At 36.8% G+C, this 25,659-nt stretch overlaps 1 protein-coding gene across 7 annotated transcripts in view; it reads left to right on the forward strand.

Annotated features, from left to right (window-relative positions):
* STAG2 (STAG2 cohesin complex component) overlaps positions 1-25,659 on the forward strand; it is a 77,574-nt gene that overhangs the window by 42,160 nt on the left and 9,755 nt on the right. For 6 of the 7 annotated variants that reach the window (XM_061446089.1, XM_061446092.1, XM_061446095.1 and 3 more), the window contains 22 exons: positions 618-714; positions 2,039-2,115; positions 3,493-3,697; positions 5,940-6,091; positions 7,779-7,852; positions 7,957-8,080; positions 8,931-9,029; positions 9,127-9,206; positions 9,714-9,821; positions 10,702-10,813; positions 11,419-11,536; positions 12,289-12,392; positions 13,123-13,215; positions 13,403-13,492; positions 14,463-14,666; positions 16,165-16,235; positions 16,641-16,728; positions 16,830-16,910; positions 19,913-20,005; positions 22,448-22,622; positions 23,024-23,163; positions 24,461-24,562. In XM_061446089.1, the coding sequence (XP_061302073.1) occupies positions 618-714; positions 2,039-2,115; positions 3,493-3,697; positions 5,940-6,091; positions 7,779-7,852; positions 7,957-8,080; positions 8,931-9,029; positions 9,127-9,206; positions 9,714-9,821; positions 10,702-10,813; positions 11,419-11,536; positions 12,289-12,392; positions 13,123-13,215; positions 13,403-13,492; positions 14,463-14,666; positions 16,165-16,235; positions 16,641-16,728; positions 16,830-16,910; positions 19,913-20,005; positions 22,448-22,622; positions 23,024-23,163; positions 24,461-24,562 (2,487 nt within the window). The remainder of the gene's footprint in view (positions 1-617; positions 715-2,038; positions 2,116-3,492; positions 3,698-5,939; positions 6,092-7,778; positions 7,853-7,956; positions 8,081-8,930; positions 9,030-9,126; positions 9,207-9,713; positions 9,822-10,701; positions 10,814-11,418; positions 11,537-12,288; positions 12,393-13,122; positions 13,216-13,402; positions 13,493-14,462; positions 14,667-16,164; positions 16,236-16,640; positions 16,729-16,829; positions 16,911-19,912; positions 20,006-22,447; positions 22,623-23,023; positions 23,164-24,460; positions 24,563-25,659) is intronic. The other variant, XM_061446093.1, reaches the window with a different exon arrangement.

Genomic DNA, 25,659 nt, shown 5'->3' on the forward strand with positions numbered 1-25,659 from the left:
GTTAATAAAGTAATTGTATGATGTATGTTTTTATGACTTCTGCAGTAGACAGTTTGTACTGCACACATGGATCATTTAAACATAATTGCATGTAAATTCTGTTTTCTCAAAACCATTATCACAGGTTGCCTATTAATTTGCTTCCCTTTAATGCTCTCATTCCTGTTCGGTTTAGTGAATATAGAGTAGCTAATGTCCATGCAGCATAGGGCAGTGCTGTTCATCTTGTTACGTGTATGGAGCACAGTTCATCAAAGGGGCAAATTTCTGAGTAGTGTAGAGAGTTGTAGCTGTTGGAACTGAACACGTAGAACAGTATCCTTAAAGAAGTGTCACTAGGCTGGGGAGGGGATGGAGGCGGAGAGAAAAACTGCTTCTGCAAAATACTGCAATTATTTTTACATTCTTCTTAAAAAAAAAAAATTATAGATGTTTTCTTGAAAACTGATATTATGGCAGTAAAGGATTATTCGAGCATTTTTTCCTGTACTAATCAGAAAATCCACAGAGTTCAAGTTATTTGTGGAAGGAAGAAAAATCACTTACTGCAAAGCAGTTAAATAACATTCTTCAATTTGTGAAAACTAAAATGTCCCTTTATATTTGTTTCTTTTCAGTCTGTAGTGGATGACTGGATAGAGTCATACAAACATGACAGAGATATAGCACTTCTTGATCTCATTAACTTCTTTATTCAGTGTTCAGGCTGCAAAGGTAAGATACTGAAATGTTTACTCATCCTTTTAAAGAGTAAAGTAGTACTGTTCTCATTCTTTGCTTTTATACTATGGCTGCTCCATCCCTGCAGCTAGTTTACACTATTCTTGTAGGTAAAGCTAGTGTTTCTGGAGGTGTGGGCAGGGGGCTTAGAAATTATATACTGTATTTTAAAATGCAGATTAAGCCTTTTGTATTCACACCAGAGAAAATGCAGTTGGTACTTAACACTTCATCTTTCTCTGTTCCTGCAGTTATTTCAGAAAACAAGGGTGCTCTCAACATTGATAGTTTAACTTGTTCAGTCTTGGAATTCTAGCTTAGATTTGTTTGCTTCTTATCATTGAGTGCTTTGGTTGTTTCATAGCCTTTGTAGAGATGCTTGATTTAAAAGATACTATGGGCAGCTTCAAGGTGGTGTGTCTACAGTAAGATTGTATTCCCATATTTTGTTTTCATCTTTGTTTTCTGGTTTTCTTTGCTTGTTTTCATGTCCTCCATTCTTTTTTCTCCTTTCCCTGCAGTGTGTCACTGTGCTTGACAGGGTAGGACTGGATATAATTTGTTCTGCTTGAGCATTTCTCTGTCCTGATAAACTTCTAACATGCATAAATCTCCAGAAAGCTAGTAGCATTCCTCGGAGGTTATCCATGCTTTCAAGAGCAGTGACCTTTTGATTATTGTTACCAGATAAAACCGCGGAATCTGTTATGCTTTCTGAGATGGTCCTTGTCACAAATTTTGCAGTATAGTGGCAGTAAACTTGAGGAGATCTATTTGGTTTTATATCTCCATTCACACTCTCAACAATTTGAGGCTAAGACAGATAGAAATTGTGTGAAATCACTGTTTATTACAGTGCAGAAGATAATCAGTAGCAACAGAACCGTTCATAATTGTCTTACACTATTTAGAGTCTTGAATCCTGAAAGGTCATTTCAGATTAGTGTAGTCTCTGGATTGATGAAGTGGTCTGGCACAAGTATCCTTGGTTTCTGGATATGAGTGAATGAGTAAATTCTATATGTGTGTGTTTGCACGCACACAAGAACACTTCAAAAAAGATAATAAACCCCATATATATAGAGAGAGAGAGACACACACACACGTATGCACATACACCAGAATGTATGTAGTATTGGTGCCAAGTGCTTGCTATGTATGAATGATAAAACAGAAAATGGGTAACTTACTATACATGTTTTTTTTTTCTGTAGGTAAGCTGAAAATTGATCGTTTTTACATTTTAGCAGGAGTCATGTCATCTCCCATCTGCCTCTTTCGTATTAACAGTGCTAATAATGTTATATTTATATTGTAGGAGTTGTTACAGCAGAGATGTTTCGACATATGCAGAATTCTGAAATAATCCGAAAAATGACTGAAGAATTTGATGAGGTAACTTAATGAACTGCTTAATTCTTTCATTTTACCTGTTAATAATCTTACTGGATCATGTTGCTGCAGGTTTCTTTCAAGGATAAAGTCAGCTGCAAAAACATCAGGTCTCTTAACAATGAAAATCTTCATCTCCCTTATTGTAAGACTCTTAAGATCTCCCTGAATTTTAAGACTAGGAAGTAAAGCGCTGCATGCGTATCACTTGTTTAATTAATGGTTTAAGAAATCAATATCAACCTTTAGTTTTTGAATGGTGGGAACTCTGACTACTGTGGAGCTATGTGGGATGCTTCCCTGTTCCTGCTAAGGCCTCTTAAGTCTTTAAAAAATGATCGTGAAATTTATTTCTGTGTATTTATTAATCTGCAACTTGGGATTTGAATTCGATTATTCTGCAATTGAAGACTAGCTTTAAAACCTTGTCCCTAAATTTCTCTGATATGGGAATAATACACATCCACACCTTCAGCAGAAAATTTTCAGCAAAAAAAACTTAATATGCTTTTGTTTAAAAGGATTTTAGCATTACTTAGAAATATCTCAGTGCATAAATAGATTTAATTACATAAGGTAATATTGTATGAAATATATAAAGCTTCAGCCAGGAGTGTTTGTTCAGGGTTTTTTTTAATCACTGGGTTAGGCTTAGTCTTCCTTATAGCAGAATTCTAATGAACAGCTCTCAGATTTTGAATCCCTTTTCATGGATACTTCCTTCATTTTTTGATCTGTAATGTTGTTTAGCCTCTTAAAGAAGCTGTTCAGCACTGATCCAAGTGATTGAGTTTATTCCTCCCTGTCACTTTTACTATTATTTGTAAAGGTTCCCAGATCGGGAGAGGAGCACACATTTGTTATATGCAAGCTCTTACACTAGGTCATTTTGTGACTTCAGGAATTTTCAGTCTGATACATAATGCATCTCCCTGTAAACTTTATTATGGTCCTTTATTATTATGTAAACTTGATTAGGAACTGAGTGTTCCTAAACATGACAACTAACTGTTCATGTGGTGGTTCTTTTGTTCTAGTGTAACCTGAAGCAGATCTGTAAGGGGTATGATTTACTTTAGTTTTACATTATTTTTCTTTTTTTTTTTTAAGGAGTAGGACAGAAAGAAGATAGTAATAGTCATTTCGGTATATGTGGTTATGTTTGGTTTTCATGGTAGGACTTGCAGAATGTTGTCTCTGTACACAACAAACCTGAGCTGCAAAGTAGATGCATATTTCCATCTTTCTAATGCGTCTTTCTTTTAATGGCATCAGAGATTTTGGCTTTGAAGTTGTCACCATCTCTTTTTAATCTTTATTTAATAAAACGACTTTTAAGATATCTGAAAATTTCCTGTTTCCCTTTTTGCTTTTTAATAGGACAGTGGAGATTACCCACTAACTATGGCTGGTCCCCAGTGGAAGAAGTTCAAATCCAGTTTTTGTGAGTTTATTGGAGTACTCGTCCGACAATGTCAATATAGCATCATATATGATGAATATATGATGGATACTGTCATTTCACTGCTTACGGGGCTGTCAGACTCACAAGTCAGAGCATTTCGGCACACTAGCACACTGGCAGGTCAGTGCATTATTTCTCGTGTGTTGTACTGCTTTTGTGGTATGTTTTGTGCTGCACAGGAAAGAACTGTTTTGGTTGAACTTTTGATATTTGACATTCAACTTGCATTTCATTATGTGATACAGTTTTCATGAAATGCAGCTTGTTTTGGTACAGCTTTCTTAACCTTGTCTTTATAGGTTTTTCATTACTAAAAACCATAGCATTATTATAAAGCATTCTTTATGAGCTGCCTAGTACTTAATGTTTGTTAGCCTTTAGTCTAGTAGAGAAAGTAAATATGAGGAAACTTTTTAGTTGATTCTGCAAGTTTGTCTTTGGTCATAACAACAGTGTAAGTATCTTTCTAACCTCAAATGCAGTTGAACCTGTTTACGCCTTGCATTAAGTAGAGTGGGAGTTGTATTATCGTATCGGATGCAGTTTTTACTGTGAATTTAAATTGTGCTGTATAGAGGCCATGACACAGTGTAATTGAAAGTAGCACCCCCGTTTATTGCATTAGAAATAATTTTAAAGAATGCTTCATCAGTGATACAGTCACTGAATTTCTGTATGGTTTTAAGTAATAGAAGTAGGTAAGTAAGGTTCCCTTCCCCTCTCTCCCATACTGCCCATTTGTTCAATTACAAAAAAATCCCTTTTGAGTTAAGTATGGAGTGTTATTAAGAGAAATAAACCATTATATGGACAAAGGATAAACTGCTTTGTTAAGGATGTCCTAAACCAGCTCTGATTAATGAAGAAGGGTCCCATATGGCATTGTGCAGCAGTCCACTTATGTGCGGCTTATGATAGCAATTCTAGTGTGAACAAGGTGAATTTAGACTGTACAGGAAACTGAGCTTTTAGCCACACTGGAAATAGTTCTGGTAAGCTCCACTGGAACTGGTGGATTTACAGCTAGCTTCAGTCCTTTCTATGTGATCAGTTTTCTATTTCATCCATCATCTCTCTTGAATATATATTAGCATATGGCATTTATTATAGAGTGAGGAACAAACCCATATATTTCAGGAGGATATACTGCTGTATCGTCAATTTAACCATTGTACCATATAATTAATACAAATTTTAGTTCTTAAAACCCAAGTTTTTACTACTTTCTGAAGTCTGAGTTGGGCCTAAATAAAAGTTGCAGAAACTGCCCAGTTCCATGTTGATTTCTCTCACATAAAATACTTTATCAGCAGTCTGTTTGCATTTGTTCCCGTCAGTAGTGGATTCTGTTGATTTTATGTAATTATTTGGCATTTCGCATGAGATTACAGGTTGTATTCTTAAAGATTGTGATTTATATGGGGTGGAGGCAACCAGCAAAATCCTTGTATCCATATTTACTGTTACTTACTGTAATTTTGGCTTCTGCAGTTAGCTCAGACTTGTTCTTTTCATCTTGATATCCTTGGAGATGATGATGTGTGCTGATCGTTTGATATATCTGCATGTCTTTATGCCTTACTCGTCAAATCTTGCTAGTGATACACTCTTAGTGATGTTCTATGTATGCTTTGCCAATGTAAGTCTGTTCATGCCAGTGCTACAAAAGTGCAAAAGAAAAGCAAGTATGCTGTTGACCACTTCCTGGTTTCTGGAATAGGCATATTTGTCTGCATCCTTCTTAAAGGGGTTGATTCAGAAATAATAGCATGCAAAAAATCTCATGCAAATGTCTTGCATCTTACAGTTATAGTTCTCTGGCTTCTAACTGTCTAATGTCTTTTCTCCACTCCTGTGAATAAAGGAATAGTTGAAGAAAGCTTCTCATTATAATTAAATTGAGGGAAAAACAGTAGCATTGGTTGTCCAAGACATTTGCTTTTGAACAAAGAAACTTCTATGTTTGAGGTTGGATGATTTGAGAAAATCAGTCTACCAACTGATTTTAACCATGAAATCTTTAATCTTTCTTGGGATATGTTTGTAAATCTTGGATTCTGCATGCCTGTTTTGGGAGAGGCATATCCTATCCTATCCAACATCTTAATTCAACTGTAGTGCTTATAGTATTAAATTGGCAGAAGAAAATTAACAAAATGCCAGTCTTTTATTTATTGTGTTGATAAGTAATGATGGCGTACTTAGGAAGACTGCTGCAATTTGCATATCAAGAAATTTACACTGAATGTGTTTTCATAAATCCAGAAAGGGTTGACAGGAGAAGGATGTCAGTATTCTTGTTTATTGCATTTCTTAGCTCAGGTAACAATAATCCTTATTCTTTTCACCTTTTTTTTTGTAGCCATGAAGCTGATGACTGCTTTAGTGAATGTGGCATTAAATCTTAGTATTAACATGGACAATACACAACGGCAGTATGAAGCAGAACGAAATAAAATAATTGGGAAACGAGCCAATGATAGGCTGGAACTCCTACTACAGAAGAGAAAGGAGGTTAGTGCAGCTGGCTAGCTGGTGTGCGTGGGATGAGTGTTGATAAATAAGTCCTGTTCTCTAATTTGTTTTCTTTGTAGAGGTAGTTATTAGTCCCCTGTGTTTCATTCTTTAAGTTGTTCATGCTTAATACCTGAAAAACTTCAAAAAGTGCTTCTCATCACCTGGTTTTCTGTAAAAAGAGGTAAATAGAGACTTAAATTCAGATAGTGAAGTCTTAGTCAAGTTAACAGGAGAGACTGCAATCAGTAAGAAATACTTATTTTTTAAATCGTATTTCTTGACCAGTTTCCTAAACTGAGCTCAAATGTGTAAGAAAAATTATCCTACAATTGACTGTTTTTGGCATCTAGAGAGCCAGCCCATGGTCTTGGGGCAAAATAGTATTTTGTGATGTCAGTACCAGTCTCAGCAGAGAGTGTGTTGAAAGGCTTTAGATAAGGTTTTTTCTTTTACAGATACCATGATGAAAATTGAAAATGCAGTCTACTTGTGTTTTCTTTCTTTTTGTGTAGAAGGGGCTTGCTGATTCATTGCTGACAGAGCTGTCTTGTTTAAAGCCCTTATTCATTCAGGTTTAAGGGTTTTTTATTTTGGGGGAATTGGTGTTTTGGTATGTGTTTTTTTGTTCAGTGGGTAGGGTTTTTCTGGACATTAGAAATAACCTCATGATCAAAGGAAATGTCTCACCTTTGCTTTTCAACTTCTGTGCTGTTAAGATCTGTACTTCGTTGACAGTTCAGATGTGCAGAAGGCAAAGTTGTTAGTTTATCTCACAAATGCCTTGCAGCTTGAAACTGATCCCTTAAACACTCTAAATCCCTTAAATGTCGTTATTCCAGATGCGTGTACAGAACCAGTCCTTTTATAAGCAATACACAGATACATCACAAAACACAGTGGTGTGAGAATTAAAACTTTCACCAGTCTCAGTTGCGCTTACTATTGGCTTTTAGGATATCGGCTTCTGTAGGCAAGGTTCTTTACACTTTCTATCCATTCCGCTGCATATGTGCACCCGCTGTCTTGCACTTTGAAAGCAAGTACAATTTTTTTGTGTATTTATATCACTTTTTGACTCTTTTGTATGTCTTTTTTCTTGTTATTCAGAGGCTGGATTTGTCTCCTCCATTATTATTTTTCAGATTCAAATTCTTAAATGATTTTTTTTTTTTTTTGGCAATACTTTACTGAGTTCCTGCATTTTTTACCCTTTTTAATTAAGACAGAGTGAATGATTTAAATTACAAATTCTTTAACATACAGAAAAGACTCCTTGTAATGCAGTTCCCATGATTTGGGTATTGTTCTAATAACAACATGTCCATCAAAACGTAGCCAGTGTATTAAAAATTGGGCTGAATGTTTGGCTTAAAAACTTCCTAGAAAATTAAGTCCATTTTTCTTACAAATAACTTAAGAAGGAGCTTGCAAAAGCCTAAGATGCCTTTGTTACAGTTGAAGAACAGTTTTCCAGTGGTCAAAATCCCTAAAATTTGTATGCTGTGGTAGGTAAAACTCCTTAAATAATAACGTATTGTACTGTGAAACAGGTTTGTGAATATTTCATGAAAAGATTTAATGGTCATACCGCAAATGTTAACTTAGTTTGCCTTATTATCAGCGCCATCTGATCTGAATGTAGAAGTGCTGCTCACTTTTTTATACCCTTTGTTCATTCTTTCAGCTTCAGGAAAATCAAGATGAAATAGAAAACATGATGAATGCAATATTTAAAGGTGTTTTTGTGCATAGATACCGGTAAGTTTTTCTGAGTAATTTGTAACTTCATTCATTTATTTTGGAAGCTGGTTACAAGTTATTTCTAATTATTCATCCATTTGATCCTATTGCCCTATTTACAGAGATGCAATTGCTGAAATAAGAGCTATCTGCATTGAAGAGATTGGAATATGGATGAAGATGTACAGTGATGCCTTTCTAAATGACAGCTACTTAAAATACGTAGGGTGGACTATGCATGATAAGGTAAGCTGCCTTGAGGAAAAGGAGCAGAGTCATGAAGGATAACTCCATGTGTTGTTGGTTGTTGATCTTGCCAGACTGGGTTCTGATCTTTTAACTGTTCTGATCAGTCACTACTGAGATGGGTGTCTCAAGGTGTTTCTTACCAGCTAGAAATTATTCTCTGCTTGGAGTGGTCAACAGATATGGTTTAGGAAGTGCTCCTCAATTTATTGTTGAGTCAGCACGTTGCAGTTCCTGCACTGGAAGCTTCAAGCTATGAATTTGAAGTGAAACAGATGAGGGATGTTCACTCGCGCTATGCTGTTCTTGACTTGGGTGTCAAAACCCAATGAACTTTGGCAGTGGGGTGATAAGAAACTATGTGAAGTCAGGTGTCTCAGACTTCTGAAAAGTATTTCTGCATCTATACCTTAAACATGTTCTCTGCTAAGGCAGATCTTGTACGTCAGGAGGAATCTTTCTATCTACTTGGCAATTCTGATCTAACATGAGATGGTCATTAATGATGTAGGTGTTGCCAGTTTTAATTTAAGTGGAAAGAAACACACAGAATTCCACTTAGAAATACCTTGAACATTTAGAGTACATTTTTAAAGAATGAAATGAGTGTATTTTGACTTGCAGAGATACTAACTGCAGTAAGACATTGAGGTTGTTTTTTTTTCCTCCACTATCTTGTTGCAGACAAGGGCATATTCTTATGTCATTAATGTGATTACTGATAGTATATCTTCAGAACATTCAGTCTTTGAATTAATTCAGTCTGCAGAAGAAACTTGTCTTGTATGGTTTAAAGATCACATCTGTATCCTATATTTGACTTCTAATCCAGTTCTTAATTTTGTTTTAGCAAGGGGAAGTAAGACTCAAATGCCTAACTGCTTTGCAAGGGCTTTACTATAATAAAGAGCTTAATTCCAAATTGGAACTCTTCACCAGTCGGTTCAAGGTTAGTGTAACTTCATATTTTTAAGTACATACAAATTCTTTTAAAGTTGATATTACACTTCTTTCCTCTTTGAAAATACTTTATTTTGTGTTCTTAGGATAGAATTGTGTCTATGACTCTTGACAAAGAATATGATGTTGCAGTCCAAGCAATAAAATTACTCACTCTTGTTTTACAGTAAGTATATGTTTATCTCCTTATCTGACTAACAACAAATACTAAAATGCTCAAGTATTTCTCATACCTGTGGGCAAGGACAGCAGCTTGACAGAACTCAGATAATCCAAAATCTAGGGAAATGTCTGCGTCTCACTCTCAAATAAGAACTTCAAAAAGTAATCTGGCTAGAGCAGTGCTGTTACTTACCACAGTTAAGTGTGAAGCCTAGCAATTTAGAATTCAGCCTCCCTAATTTGAAGCTATTGTGGATTGAAGAAATACAATATGTATGTGAACATTACACAGTAACTGAACTTTTGAGCATAACCTTCTACCAAATGCTCATACTTTATCAGTAGTTTTTGTTTAGGAAGACTTTGGAATTAAGCTATCTTGGTTTTGGTTTTAAGATTATAAATTTAAGGAAAATATTTAGATTGTCCTTCATTTTCATCTCCCTCATAAGAGTTCATAGTCTGTTGACTCAGCTTGGTTTTTTTCTTTCCTCCTTATTCCCACCCCTAGGAGTAGTGAAGAAGTTCTGACTGCAGAAGACTGTGAGAATGTCTACCATCTGGTTTATTCTGCTCATCGGCCAGTAGCAGTTGCTGCAGGGGAATTTCTCTATAAAAAGTAAGATGGAGAAATTAGTTATTTTTTTTGCACCTGTATAGGTTTTATTGTGAGCATTAATACTATGATTTCCATTAGTGTCAATTGATAAAATGAAAAATGGAGTAATGAAGTGGCCTTAAGAAAAAACTGAGTAATGAAATGGTCTTAAGAACAAACTTACAGAATATGTGATGCTACTGTAGTTTTTGAACTGTTGCAGTTTTTCTGAATGGGAAAAAGAATAATTTTGAAGACTGTGCCTGAAAAGCTTGTGCCTCCGGGGAATATAATAAAAACATTCCTATCTTCTCCTTTCCCATCGTTCCTATGTTCTGTGAAGCATCTTAAAATGCTAATGTAGTTTGGTACTAAAACTTGTGCTTGCATTGTAATGGGTGTTTTCCCACAGTGTCATGTGCCCCCCAAGCTGGCTCATATCACCAGTTCATAAGGTATTTTTCTGTTTAAAAACATTGAAAAAACGAGAGAGTCAGTACACATCAGGTGTGTAGGTAAACAAAATACAGTTTCCATCTAATACTTCCCAGATCTTCTTCCAGTATTTCTTTGTGGCTTTGAAGTCTCATGTGGGGACATTCAGAAAACGTAATTTGATAAAGAGGAGCATTGGGACCTCCAGCACCTGCAGTTATCACCAGTGTTTGTAAAGTATTTTGTTATAATTATACGTTCCCTTGAAACCAGTCAGTGAAATACCAGTGCAGCATATATGAAATTGTTCAAATGATACTTGGCTCAAGTTACTTCCTTTCAAAATAAAAGCATGGAGCCAGGCAGCGAGGAATTGTGTGTCTGTAGAAAAACAGTATCTTGATGCGAGTTGACTGTGACAAAGGCAATGAAGAAGAAACTTGTCCTGAAATAATTTTTCTTCTAGGCTTTTCAGCCGCAGAGATCCTGAAGACGATGGAATACTTAAAAGGAGGGGAAGGCAAAGTCCGAATGCGAATCTTGTGAAGACATTAGTATTTTTCTTTTTGGAAAGTGAAGTAAGTTGAGTTTCAGGGCTGTCTTTGATTTTGTGGTGTAGGTGGTGTTTGTTGGATTTCTGTTATTTGTTACCAGTTTTTCTTTTCCCCACTCATTGGTTAGTAGCTGTGAATCCATGCTGGCTTTCTCAGTATTTGAACAGCCTGGGAGCCAGCAGGCTATTTAGTGTGGTTATGTTTATTTGAAGGATCTGACCAGTACACAGGGCTGAGACAGGCTGTGAGTTCTACTCTGACAAATATTCTTCTGTCATTCTTCATGCTAATACATAGGCGGAAAGAACTTGTGCTTTAAGAGAGTTATAAGGGGGGAGGGAAAACCAACTGACCAAAACATAACCCTACAACCACCACCCCTGCCCTCCAGTCCCCAAAAGTCTGATAGATCTTGTGGCATGACTCTTTGTAGCAGTTGGTCTGGATTAAACTTTTTAGATTAATTGAGGAAGAGGCTTCTGTTGAACCAGAGAGCTGGCAGAATTTTCTCTCTTCTTTTTTTATGCCACAGACAGGAGCCAAATGAGACAAATACCTGGTATCATGGCAAGTTCTCTAATGAACTTTATTACTGATAAAGAATAATAATTAATCTGTTCCCATTTTAGTTGCATGAACATGCTGCCTATCTTGTGGACAGCATGTGGGACTGTGCAACAGACCTCTTGAAGGACTGGGAATGTATGAACAGTCTTCTGTTGGAGGAGCCTCTCAATGGAGAAGAACGTAAGAGATTTTTGTAGATCCTTGCATTGCTCTGCAGTTTCTGTTAGTCTTGATTTATAAGAGTATAAGTTGTTTACATTTATGAGTCCCCAAATACTCTATTTTTACGTGACTGTAATAAATCACTAAATACAACCTATAGAATGTAAGGAAGACTAGAAAGACATCACTTCTAGTATGGAAGTGAGATACAGAACAAGAGTGCTGGGGAGAAAAGAGGGGAATAAGCATGTAGTGTCCAGTTGCCTTGTTGTTCCACAGGTTCAGGCTGCAATTCTGGCTTTTAAGAAGCCAAGTTGCTTATGAAACTGGTTCATTTATTGAGTGTTAAAATTACCCTATGGAAAAATACTGTCATTTCTTTGATGACAGTAAAAACAGCTCAACCCCCTGGCATAATTCTGTAATTCGTAAGTCCTAGTAAGCAGACCTCAGAAAAATGAAAAGGAGCTAAAATGATTCTAAAACTTGGTATTGTTCCATCCTATCCTTTGACTCATCCAGTTATATTCTCTCAATTTAAAATATTTTCTCATGTTGTTTTATAGGGGGCTTATATTCTCTATCCACTGTGTCACCCCCACTCCTAGAAAAAAGCTAGTGGCCTAAATAACACCCCCTGCCCCCTTTATTTTTAACCCTTAAGAAAAGGGGGGAAAAGATACTGCCACACATTTTGATTCTTATCTTACTAATACTTGTAGAAAATGAAAAATCAAGCTGTGTATTAACATCTATTTCTTTAATTTCAGCTTTAACAGATAGACAGGAAAGCGCACTGATTGAAATAATGCTTTGTACAATTCGGCAAGCAGCTGAATGTCATCCTCCTGTGGGAAGAGGAACAGGGAAAAGGGTAAGAAGCAAAAAGCTACTCTTCTACAGATGTGGGAATTGCTATGTGGGGACAGTGTAGGAAGAAGGAAAACATTGTAGGCAGCTCCTGCTGTAGGGACTGAATTCAGGAATTCAGCTTTGGTCTTCGTAACCCCCAGATTCTCACTACCTGGCTAGTCCACTTTTTCTGGGCTTTGGCATGTGCTCAATACTATTTGGAGTACATTTGATTTTATTATTGAAGGTAGTACAGAATGAAAGAATATTGGTTGGAAAGGAGAACATAAATCAAAGTTTGGAGAAAGCAAAAACTGTTTTCAATTTGAAAGAGCAAAATGAGGAAGGAGAGCATACTTCATAATCTCTGTGATCATGCAAGAGTTTAGGCTGCCCTCTTTACTGGGGCATTAAGCAGGGATGGGAACTCCTTTCAAAGCTTTTGTTAAGAAACCTACTTATGAACAGATTGAGAGCTTGTATGGTCAGATTTGACGTATGAATTGAGTAAATATTATTAAAAAACATAAGCTGAAAGGTTTGCAGCTCCTTCATTGTCAAGACCAACCTTCTTGTAGTGGTGTTTTGTGGCAGGGCAGGATTTACTTATTTTTTCATAAAGTGTCTCTCCCTCTTCCCCCAGTGTTTTACAGTGATACTAAAAGGTCAGTGTACCTGTCATTTCATTAATGGTAATGTAATACTGCATTAGAATCTTTAGTTGCAAAATCCTTACAATATTGATCTTTCAGGTGCTGACAGCAAAGGAAAAGAAAACCCAGCTGGATGACAGGACAAAAATTACTGAACTTTTTGCAGTGGCACTTCCTCAGCTGCTAGCAAAGGTGTGATTCCATTTCTTGCTTATGGCCGGTTGTTGAAATCTTAACAAGTATAGTTTTGTAATTAACTGTATGACTTGTGCAAGTTTTCATTTTCTGTTATTAGTCTCTATTAGTATTCGATTGTTTTATAACAAATTATTTTGTCCAAGACTTTAATTTCAACTTTTTTTCCTTGTCAATATTACAGTATTCTGTAGATGCAGAAAAAGTCACCAACTTACTGCAGTTACCACAGTACTTTGATTTGGAAATCTATACAACAGGGCGATTAGAAAAGGTAAGGTAACAGTCAGTAAAACTTAACGCAGAAGGAGAAGCCCCAGAATTTAGATTGGAATTTCAGTTGCCATTTATCATAACCCTTACTGAGAGTGTGAGACTTGAACTTCAGAGCTGTGACTGGCTCTGATCTTAAGGATACTAAAACTCTTGAGTTGTTAGAAAACTGTCCGGAAAGTTTCAACAGAGAATCTTGCCAGTTAGATGAACTTCATGCAAGAGCGTTTACTGTCAGGTTATAGTGTTGCTTCAAGGTATGCTGCCTGACATATAAAGGTTGTAGAAATAGCTTAATTAATTTTCTGATCACTGAAACTGATTAATCACCATCTTCATGGGAAAACTACCAGATCACAAATCATGTATACTGTTCTCCTTTTATCTGCCATGGTGGTGAAATTGGTGTAAGCTATTCGCATCTCTCTTTTCTCCTTCTTAGATCTGCTGTATTGTGAAGCAAGTGGAAATTACTATATGGAAATAATACAGGGTCAGAAAAATAATAACATGTTCAGTTCACAGCACAGCTTAGCAGTGAGCAACTCAGGTTGAGGGGAGGCATGTAAGAACAACTTTAGTTGCTGACACTTCAGTGTTATGAAACTAAATCTTCAATTATGCAGCTTTTAAGAACACGTATAAACGTTTGTGTGAGTGGGAGATAAATGCGTCCGTGTTGTTCAGTTGTCACCGCAACTTCCAGTGTTAGATAAAACCATACTGACAATTGCAAATTTTAATTAAAATGCATCAAATCTTAGCCATTAACAAGCTCCTACTTATTTCTTTGCCAGATAGATTTTTAATATACTTTGAACTTCCAGAAGTGTTTTGTGCTCTGTATCCTAGTTACAAAAGTAATAAATTGAACGTATCTTTTAAAATTCCTTAAGGTTTATTAAAAATACGTGTGTTTGTGTGTGTATGCATGAGTAATTTTTTTTTTCCATGTCTCATCTTTCTTGTAGCATTTGGATGCCTTACTGCGACAAATCCGGGATATCGTAGAGAAGCACACAGATATAGATGTCTTGGAAGCCTGTTCAAAAACATACCACGCTCTCTGTAATGAAGAATTCACCATTTTCAACAGGGTTGACATTGCAAGAAGTCAGTTAATAGATGAGTTGGCAGACAAGTTTAATCGACTTCTTGAAGACTTCCTGCAAGAGGTATTTTAATGTACAAGATCAACTTTTCCTGCCCCTGTAAATATTTCCAGTATGTTTTTCTGCCTTCCATAAGGGATGGGATCTTCCCTCTGACTTTGACTTGTGCAGTCAGGCAGAATACTACAACACTATCATTGCTGTGATTATATGAACTCAGACTGTTTTTTTATATTAGAACAGTGACTTTTCAGTTTTAATCTCCTTTTCACAGGTGTCTTTTGGGAATTTGAAAAGTTTCAGATAAACTATGAAATTATGTAAACTTTTTACCTTTTAAGTTTTGAAGCTCATGGGAGGTGCAGTGTTGTAATTCCACTAGGATTCTCCTCAGATCTGCTAGAGCTGCTTCTCTTGCCTGTGATTGCATATTGCTGTTGTTAAATATCAAATCTCTTGAAAGCACTCCCCTTTTCTTTCTGGATGCAAGCAGATGCAATTAATAGCTGAAAAATCACTTTGTTCCCACACTGTGCTAATCTGAAGAGTGAGAATTTTCTGATAGTTTTTTAACATTGTGGGATCTCTGACATTCAGACAAAACTTGTATCTCCTCCTCCTCATCTGATAAGGAGCATGGGAAGTGTGTTTTTGACAACTTCATTCTCCACACTTCGCTGATTATTTTATCAAGCTGCTCCTGTTCCTTTTGCTTAGTGACCTGAGCTATGACTTCGCTCTAGAAACTGTAGACTTATGCAGACTATATAAGAAATGTGCCTAGTAATCCTTTTTTTTTTCCTCCTTTGTAAGAAAAAGGAGAGCTAAAGCAAGGAAATTAAATGTCAGACTGTTGGCTTGAAGGGAAATAGCAAATACTTTGGTAGAAGTGCTGAAATCCATGGTGCTTTGATAAGGTTGTGCAACTCAGAACAGTAAAGCACAATGAGCTTGCAGTATCTCTGCTAAACTGAGGAGTTTCTGTGACCTTAGATATTGTATCCTGTGTATTTAAATATGTATTTTTGGTTGGACACTTTCCTTTTTACTCTTTCTCCAAATGCAAATTTGTCAAAACTTTTGGGAGAATTAGAACAAATAATTTCTCTCAAGAACTTTCTTTTTCTGTGATTAAAGTAAGATTGAGGTACTGACCTGTGGCCCATCTAGTCCAGTATCCATTGTCTGACAGTGGCCTCTGCTGGATTCTTCAGAGAAAATTGAAGCACCTACATAATACATTGCATTCCGCTATCCTAGACTTTTTCCTTTTTTTTTCCCCCCTTCTCCTCGCTTCCCCTTGAGTGTTTCTCCGCATGCTGCTATTTCTAAACATGAGCTGCTACCTTCTCTCTCAAACTCTTCAGCTCTTCTAAAGCGAATACGCCATCGATAAATAATTTAGATGCAGCTCTCTGCTTGCTGTTGGTTAGATTTGGGGTGTGTTTTTTCTCCTTGTTGTTTGGGGTGGTTTTTGTTTGCTTAAAAAAACAATCTGAAGTTCCCTTAGCTTGCTTAGCATACATTGCGTGTGATATCTTACTATATGATTATTAAATAGGGGGAGGAACCTGATGAAGATGATGCATATCAAGTCTTGTCAACACTGAAGAGAATCACTGCTTTTCACAAGTAGGCTTCTGCAAACATCTGTCAGGGTTTGTGGTGTTGGGGGGCGGTGGTTGTGTTTGGTTTTAATTTTACCAACTTTTTAATACAACTTGGAGGGATTTTTTTTATTTTTTTTTAGTGTGAATGATGAAGAGTTATGCAGAGCATGATGTATTTTGAATATATGAAGATTTTGTATATATAAAATGAAATCTTCTGGTTTTATTATTTGCTTTCATATAATTTTTTTGTGGTGTTGGGAGTGTGTTTTGTTGAGGTTTAGTGGGGTTTTTGTATGTAGCCTTTTTTGGGGGTGTTTAGGTTTTTAATATTTTAGACCTGTTAAGCTTTTAGTAGTTGTTAACATCAAACTGCAGAAATGGTGTTAGTTAAATTACATCTTTGCTTCATTTCTTATGTTCCCAGTGCTCATGATCTATCAAGATGGGACTTGTTTGGCTGCAACTATAAGTTATTGAAAACTGGCATTGAAAATGGAGACATGCCAGAACAGGTCTGTAGTTAAATGTGTTCTATAGGTACAACAGTAAATAGCTTTTGTTGTTGTCTTTTATTGGCCTCTGTCATCTAATACCTTTTCTCTTTTGATTTCAGATTGTTATTCATGCACTGCAGTGCACTCATTATGTAATCCTTTGGCAGCTAGCAAAAGTCACTGAAAGCAGTTCCACAAAGGTATGCCTTGTTCCAGTTGTACTAGTAAACAAACATTTGTATGTACCTGCAGTGTCATCAAGTGGGAACTGTAATGGAATTAATTAAGACTAAGATTTTTTTTGTTTAATGATGCCTGCTTTAATCTGCTTTTCTAGTAAGTTCTTCAGAATTCATAATTTTAGTAGTGGAATGCTTGACTGTTAAACCCAGTATTTCTCTAAATTATTATAGTTTTATTATTTAAATACCATTACTATTCTTATTTTGACAGAATTTTAAAGTAGTAGTAAATTGTAGTAAATAAATGCATTACCTATTAGTTTGGCACAGGAACAGTACTAAGGAGGGGTAGAATGCCAACTGAAAAACACTGTATAGTCAGTCTTACTATTTGCAAGAGGTGAGCTTGAATTCCTTTGCAAACTCTAAAGTATCAATGGCAAGTCAGTGTGAGAAAAGAAATTGCACGCTGCTGTAACATTCTTACTGCTCAGTATGTTGCAATGGCACTTAGCTCTTCATCAGTCTTTTAAATGTGTTGTTAAAGACAGGAAAGATTAAGTTCAGTTTCAGACTTTCTCGGGGAATAAGAGGGCCTGTTCTGTGTCTATGTATAGCAGCCTTGAAGGGCAAAGCTCTGGCAAATGTCATCTTTCTTAATTTCACTTCTTGAAAAATCTTAGAGGAAGGATTAAGGTTTCTTGTACTGGAAGGCATTGCTTGAAGAGGGCGATGAGGTGGTTTGCTGCGTGAACAGACTAATGAAAGACGGGTTTTGAAAGGCTAGACAGTTCAGAATGGTGTTTAAGTGTTGAAGCATTTTGATTAACTAAAAAAACAAACCTTAAATATTTTTTTTTTAAACCTACAGTACTGTGAGAAGAGTGTATTTTGTGCTCTTTCACTGGAAACTTATGCTGGGATTGCACTTTGTTACTGGAGTTACTGATAATACATCCTTTATGTCAGAGATGAAATAAGTACATTCTTCAGGTTTCTTCAACACTTGTATTGCCATACTTAAGAAGAAGTAGTTGTAGACATCTGTCATAATTTATTAGGGAGAAAACAAAGAGAACTAATGGCATTAATAATTCATAATATACAATTTACAATTTGTAATTAATAATCCATTATTATGCTAAACTAACTTCCATGTGGGGATGTATAAATTCTTTCTTTTAGGGTATGCTAGCATGAGCTTCTGGTAGGTACAGGAATGGAGATGCATGCTTTGTAACTTGTACTAATGTTTTTTATAGCAGAGAGCACCTTTGTGAGATCATAGTGTTTCTTTCTAGTTTTAGCTATCATATTGAGATTTCATTAGCCCAGTGAATAATTGTGGCCTTACTGATTCAGTAATTGCAGTCTTCAATGCTGGCTGGCTTAAGCTAGTTTACCCATCTGGTTCAATGGCTTTTAGCATTTCCAAACCCTAAAATATCTGATATAGATACATAAACTATTGAGAACCACTTAAGTGAGTGAAGGATCTGGAAAGCATCTGGAGGCTTTGTTAGCTTTTTCTTTAAAGGGTAGTCATCAATCTGAGTCTGTTGTAACAGTGATTAAACCTTTATCACAAGCCTGCTGGCAGAAGCAGAGCTAAATACTGGAAAGCTAGGTTACAGATGAAGATGTGGTCCTTTATTGAGACTGTTGTCCACTCCTATATAATAAAATGGGGTAAATTAAAGCTTTCATAGTTGTGCTTCAGATGTTAGGCCTGTTTTATTGTATTTAACGGCTTGATTGCTGCCAAATAGACTAGGTAAGTGAAAAAGTTCCATTGGCTTCCGTTCAGTGTCATTGGAACGTAACAGCGAAGAAGTTGAAATGCACGAACAGAAGTGACAGAAATGTACTGTGCCTAAAGTTTTGTGTGGGTTTTTTTTGTCTGTTTGGGTTTTTTTGCTGTGGCAGCTGCTGCCTGTGTGCTGGATTTGAACAGGTTGACTAAGTATGGGAAACAGCTTCATTATATAGGCTGCTAAAATAAGAGACTAAATAGTTCAATTATTATTAAAATTTAAATGTTTAATTCTTCATGAAGGAAAGAATAATCCTATGTGTAATTCTCTTAACATCAGTATAAGTAATCTGAATGGTAAATGTTGAGAGAAACGATTTTATGTTAGTGAATGTGTTCTAAAATCACAGTCAAGAAACAGTCGTTGAGATTCCTATTGAGGTTAAATGATGTGTTGTAGCAGTGTGTTACCTGCTTCCTTGAGGGAAGAGACTTGTTTTGATTTAGATAGTGAGGGTAGTTTTTAAACTTCTCAGGGGTATTTATTTTGTCTGCGCTGATGCTGGTTACACAACTGGTCTTCCCCTCTTCTACATGGGCTAAAATCTTCATGTGGCTGAGTAACACCAACTATGCCACACACATGGATGGAATTTGTACCAATTGGATACTTTCATTTTCTCAGTAATCTACTTCTCTGGAAGTTGTTGCAACACTTAAGAAAGCTACAGATTTTCTTCCTTTTTTTTTTTTTTTTTTTTTTCCAATGGAAGAGGGGTAAAAACCCCTAACTCCCATCTGACCTTTTACTTTATCCCCAGGCAGTGAGTTACAAAACAAAATCAATAATGCCATGTAGCCTTGTTACTGTAGTTACGAACAGCTACCTAAAATCTATCCTCTAGGTTGAGACTATGGGTATTTTAAAGAGAAAATGCTTTGTGCTCTGGGATCTTGTTTGGGTTCGGGGAGGGGTGGTGGTGTTGGTGGTTGGTTGTTTTTTGGGGGGGGGGGGGGGGGTGGGTGTAGGTGTTACTGTTGTTTAATAACTCATTTTACCATTTTCATCCCAACTTTCATCTCTTTTTTTGCGGTACACGGGATGACAAAATTAAGGAAATTGCTGTCTGCTGTTTGTAATAGTGATTTTAAAATAATGCAGTGACCTTGAATATTGCAACTATGTGTCTGTGGTGCATAGTCCTGTGAAAATGTCACTATAAAACTGTACGAGAAAACCTGTTACATGAAATCCTTCTCTTTAAAGGAGGATCTTCTGCGTCTAAAGAAGCAGATGAGAGTGTTCTGTCAAATCTGTCAACACTACCTGACTAATGTAAACACTGCTGTTAAGGAACAGGTTAGTGATGTGTTCATTCTTGTAGTCTTCTAATATACTTCTAAAGCAGTTGAAAAGCTCCTTTTGCTAATATTTTTAGGGCTTCTGTAGGAATGTGATGCTTCTTGGATGCTGAGGCTGAATGCCCTTCAAGTGTGAATGCATAGCGTGCTTGCATGGTTGTCTTCCTTTAGCTAATTTAGGTAGGATTTGGAAACCAATTTAAACTTTATTCTGTTAATTTTAGGCAGCATAAGCTTCTATTCAAAGACAGATTTGTGTATTTGTTTAAGCAATGACTGGGCAGGCTCTCTATAGAATCCTTCTATTTTGTAAGTTAGGTGGGAGAGTTCCATATCAAAGCTCTTGCTTACCAAGTGGTTGTGACACACACCTCTGGAGGGGCTCATTGTGGATTCATAGAAATGGAACTGGAAAAGCTAGGGACATCTACTTAAAAGACACAAGTTATTTTTTTTAGTTCTGTCTTGGAACGCTTTTACGTTCATCTCGGATTTTTACTATGATGCATATGTGCTCGTCCACTCAAGAGCCATGAAAACAACTTTTTTCCTCTTTCTGTAAACCTGTGAGGACATACTGGGGCAACTTCTTGGTCTGCTCCCCTTCACCATGATGCTGCGTGCAGAATATATTCCTCGATTCTTTGGAGTCCCAGGAGGTTGGGGATCAATGAATCAGGAGAAAAATAATATGTGCTTAACATGAGTGTGTGTTCATACATTCACATAGAGTGTGCACTGCAGTCTGCATTTCTTTTTTCATGCTCACCCTTGGCTACACTCACACACTGGTCAGTTGTTAACAGGATTGTTTAGAGATCTTTGGAGACCACTCCAGCAGATGCTTGGAAGCCTTAACAGTGATGTAGTGCTCGGAAGAGATGTGAGCAGTTTTCACATTACCAATTTTATAGTCAGTGCCTCCTACAATTGTACTCTCTGGGGGAGGGTTTTACCTGGAACTAAGTTTTTGCATATTTCAGACATAAAATATGTAGGTATTTAGTCCTCGCAAGCAGTGCCTGACATTTCAGGCAGCTTTTGTCCCAAGTTGTGGCTTTTTGGTTAAAAAAAAAAGGAAGCATGAAAGTTTTGGGTGTTTTTATCTTTCTTCTGTTCCGAAAAGAATTGAGACATCACCTTGGGAAATACTTGTTCTGAGGGCAATAGGGTCAAAGGAAGAGGTTAAACTGTAGGGGCTGAGTCTCTTCCAGTTTGTGGTCAAGTAGTTCTCTACCGATGATGCTCAAAGGAGCCTCAGATTCCAGTGAAGAGCACAGGTTACTGATAGCAGGATTAATTTTAAGTAAATGCCTTTAACAAGTCCAAAATGAGAAAACAAACCAACCTCTGTGGGGGAAGGACCAAACTATCTTCTGGGCATACTTTTAATTGATTATAAAGTCAGGAGATTTTGCTGCTGAAGGTAATAGTAATCTGGTGGAGCTTGAAGCTGAAAATCTGGTGCACTGAGTTGCACAGCTGCAGGTTTTGAAACTCTTGGTAGAACAAGCATATATTCCTGGAACTGAATAGACGTGTTCTGTCAGAGAGCTATTGAGTGTGAAGATCGCAAGGTGCAGGGTGTGAAATGCAAATAACAGAAATCACTAAACCTGGGAGTAGGTCTCTAAAAAACTGTAACTCTTGGACTCAGGTGAATGCTCTAGAAACTACAGCTGCCTCAGTCACAGAGGCTACCAGAGCCATGGTTCTGCTTTCCTTCCCTAATCTCCTGCGATGGCACAAGGGTCTTCAGAGGAGCGTATGTAATTCTGTGACCAGGAAATTAGTAATATTTGCTTTGAGGAGTTAGAGAACAGATCTGTTCCTTAAAATGGAAGTACTTAAGAGATTAGAGTCCAGGAGATGAGGTGCAGCACTGCTCAGTGTGTTGCCTTGATCTGTTCATTTGAAGAGTGCCAGTCTAGGTCCTGATACATTCTGGGGGTGTGGAGTATAGTCAGGTCAGATGCACGAGTTAGCCAGCAAAATGAAGGGGTGTTTGCTTTTTTGGAGGCAAGACATACATTAGGGTTTAAAGGGATTGAATGACCTCAGCTGTTGGATGTTTCACAAATGTGGTTGAAACAACTAAATAAAAAAAAAGAAAGGAAAAAGGACACTACTATGGTGGTGTTCACAGAGTTCTGTAGTGACTTAATATATCCATCAGGCAGAAATTGGGAGTTTAAGGCTCCTCATGTTTTAATCTCACAATGTTTTAATACTTAGTTGGCTTCATTTGTGCAGTATTTTTATTTGGAGACTCAGTCTTTGCACAACAGCCTCCTGTAAGGAGCTGTCCATATTTTGGCTTCCAGGAGTCCTGCATAGTTGCTTTGGACTTAAGTGGCCTGTATGTGTATATGGGCTCTATGTTACGTGGAAATATAAAATCCAGTATTCCCAAGTATTTACTAAGGTTTCTTTTTAATAGGCTTTCACAATTCTGTGTGACGTGTTGATGATCTTCAGTCATCAGATCATGACAGGAGGACGTGACATGTTGGAGCCACTTGTTTACACTCCTGATTCTTCATTGCAATCTGAACTACTCAGTTTTATTTTAGATCATGTCTTCATTGATCAGGATGATGATAATAATAGTGCAGGTTTGTACAGAACTTGCATTTCCTGTATATTATTTGCCTTCTAACTAAAATATTTGTTTGCCTTTGCTTTTATTTCTTGTGGTTTTGGTTGTTTTTTTTTTTTTTTTCCCCTTTTTTTCGCCTCCGGCACTGAGAGGTGTTCATCGGCACAGAGGTAGGTTTGTCTTCTAAATGTCAGCATCCAATTAAAGCGTTTTATGTTTTGGCGCCATACAGGATAATTGTGGTAAAGGTTTGGTTCAGTAGGCACAAATATATATGTCTCCATATCAGGACAATAAAGTGCACCGCTGTCAGAATTGAGACTTCTTCCTGACGATTAGCCCACATCAGTTAATGTATCAGTGCTTAAATATGAAGTATTGAAACATGACAGCTTTTATGTTCTGCACTCTTTCTAGATGGACAGCAGGATGATGAAGCTAGCAAAATTGAAGCATTGCACAAAAGAAGAAATCTACTTGCAGCTTTTTGTAAACTCATTGTATATACTGTGGTGGAAATGAATACAGCTGCAGACATTTTCAAGCAATATATGAAGGTAAATCTGAAGCTTAGTAGTGATGCTTCATAAACCTGCTAGAATACAGTAGCTGTGGCTTTCATATTATTTTGTATTTTTTTACCTTGCAAAGTAACTGGTTCAGAATGTGAAGAATTCAAACCTCTGGAGTTGGTAGTTCATAGACCTTTTAAAATGCTTTTTCCATAAGAAGGGGAAAAAATGACTTGATAGTAGTTTCACAGTTCCAGTGTGTTATCGGGGAGGGAGGAAGGAAACCTGGTGATTATTTTTACATTGTTTTAATAGATATATTTTCTTATCCAGATCAGTGATATATTTTTAGTTCAGTTACTAGTGTAGCAGGCCTTTCGAGAATCTTCTCGCAAAGATCAGCTCCATTATCTTTACTGTAAGGGTGGTGAGGCACTGGAATGGGTTGCCCAAGGAAGCTGTGAATGCTCCATCCCTGGCAGTTGGCTTGGGCAGAGCCTTGGGTGGCATGGTTTAGTGTGAGGTGTCCCTGCCCATAGCATGCGGGTTGGAACTGGATGATCTTAAGGTCTTTTTCAGCCCTAACTATTCTATGATTCTGTGTCTAGCCTCATCCAGTAATTTCAGCTTAAACTTTGTAGAAGAGATAAAATTGTTTTGAGTAGCCTCCCCCCAGTTTTTACATCTGTTTTTATCTTATTTGAATATGAAACCCTGTGCTTGGCTCCTGGGATTCACAGCTGCTCAGTTATATGAGTTCTCATTTTGTGAATATAATAAAGCTTTGCTCCTTGGTGATTACCTTAAAAATTAAAAATTTGGACAGCCTGCTTTTGTCTGAGTGCCCTACGTGTATTTTGAATCTCTAAAGAGATAACTGGGTCTTTCTTGAACTTGAAATACTTACAGAACTGAACAGGCAGCTTTCTTCATTGGAAAAATGGCTATGACACTGTTAGTGTTTCCTTTCAGCAAACAGAAAACTCCCCACCAGAGATAGAGGACTTACTAAAAAGATTAGATTCTAATCTTGTACCCTGAAGGGGTGAACACGTTATTAACAAATGTGTCATGACCTTGAAGATAAATAGGTCATTCTGCCTCTAAAGTAATGCTGACAAGAAGAGTGTGAACTGGATATTATACTACTTATTTGAGGGTGTTTTTAAATATTTTGGAGATGGTTTAGGATATTCTGATGATATAATCATGAACATGTTAGGTTTTTTTCCTTTTGCAAGTCTTCAGGTTTGTTTTTTTTTTAAGATGTTTTCTGAAGAATGCAGTAGTTGTAATGTTTTCAACTAAAATTGGAAGTTAACCTTTTTCTTTTTTTTTCTAGTATTACAATGACTATGGTGATATTATTAAAGAAACAATGAGTAAAACAAGACAGATAGATAAAATCCAGTGTGCTAAAACACTTATTCTTAGCTTGCAGCAGGTAAGAATCATTTACAATATTTTTTTTGCATGTAATTCCTTCCTGTAGATAACGCCCTGTAGTTTAATAGCTAGTGTGAGGTATTAATGATGAAATGCTTATGGACAGTAGGGATGAGTAGGTCTAAACTGGAACACATTTTCTGCAGCTGTTGAAAAACTGCCAGAAGTCTTCCTATACTTGGAAAATACTGTGCTACACAAAGTGTATGCAGGAGCCACTTGAATAAGAAATGGATGTAACTCCATGATACCTTCTTAACCCTGAACCGATAGGTGGTCACATATTCAGAAATGTGTTGTGAAAATGGTAGTTCATTTACTCATGGACAAGAGAAAACACTTCCTGCCTCTGTGGTGGGGTTTGGTTTTTACTTGTAGTTGTTTTCTTTTTGATTGTTCCCCCCATTTCCCCTCCCATTGTTGACTTTTGTTTTTCTTGAAGGGTGGTGGTTGGGTTTTTTTGTTTCTTTTGGTTTGATTTTAAACTATTCTGAGAATTAATGAGAAGTTTTAGTAATTCAGTATTTCTTAATGTTTGGTAGGGACTTCACCCATCTTTGAAATTAAAACTTGATTTAATGCTCTCTTCAGTAAAAGAGCTTGTTTGTGTGGAGACCTGATGAATTCAGTCGAGGTCAGAGTCGGATTCATCTGCTCACATGAACCATCTGCATGAATCTTTACTTACAGGATCAGAACAATAAAGCCATATCTCTGCAAATCACTGTAATCTAACATAGATCTCTGCTGTTGTTGAACACGTGTTGATAGGAAAAGCGTACCGCAGTTTGTCCTCTTTCCTCACACCTCATTTTTTGACTAGAGGTCATAGAGCCACATAGTGGATGTAGATCTACATACTGATCCTGGTTTAGAACTCACCAGAGAAAGTCCTTAAGCCCCATAACTGGTTTATCCGTATGGGTATTGCCAATATGAGGGAGGATGAGGCCTTTCCTTTTTTAGCAGTGTGACTTTGTAGCTGGTGGAAATGCAACATAGAATGGGCAATTAAATACTACTACAGTTTTTGCTGGCTTTTCACCAGAGTTTACAATTTTTTGTGATATTGGTTAAATATTACCCTCCTTAGTC

This window comes from Pezoporus flaviventris, unplaced genomic scaffold, assembly GCF_033815535.1.
Source record: "Pezoporus flaviventris isolate CSIRO_AGI_PZ_B2104156 unplaced genomic scaffold, CSIRO_AGI_Pfla_v1 ptg000005l, whole genome shotgun sequence".
Lineage (NCBI taxonomy): Eukaryota > Metazoa > Chordata > Aves > Psittaciformes > Psittacidae > Pezoporus > Pezoporus flaviventris.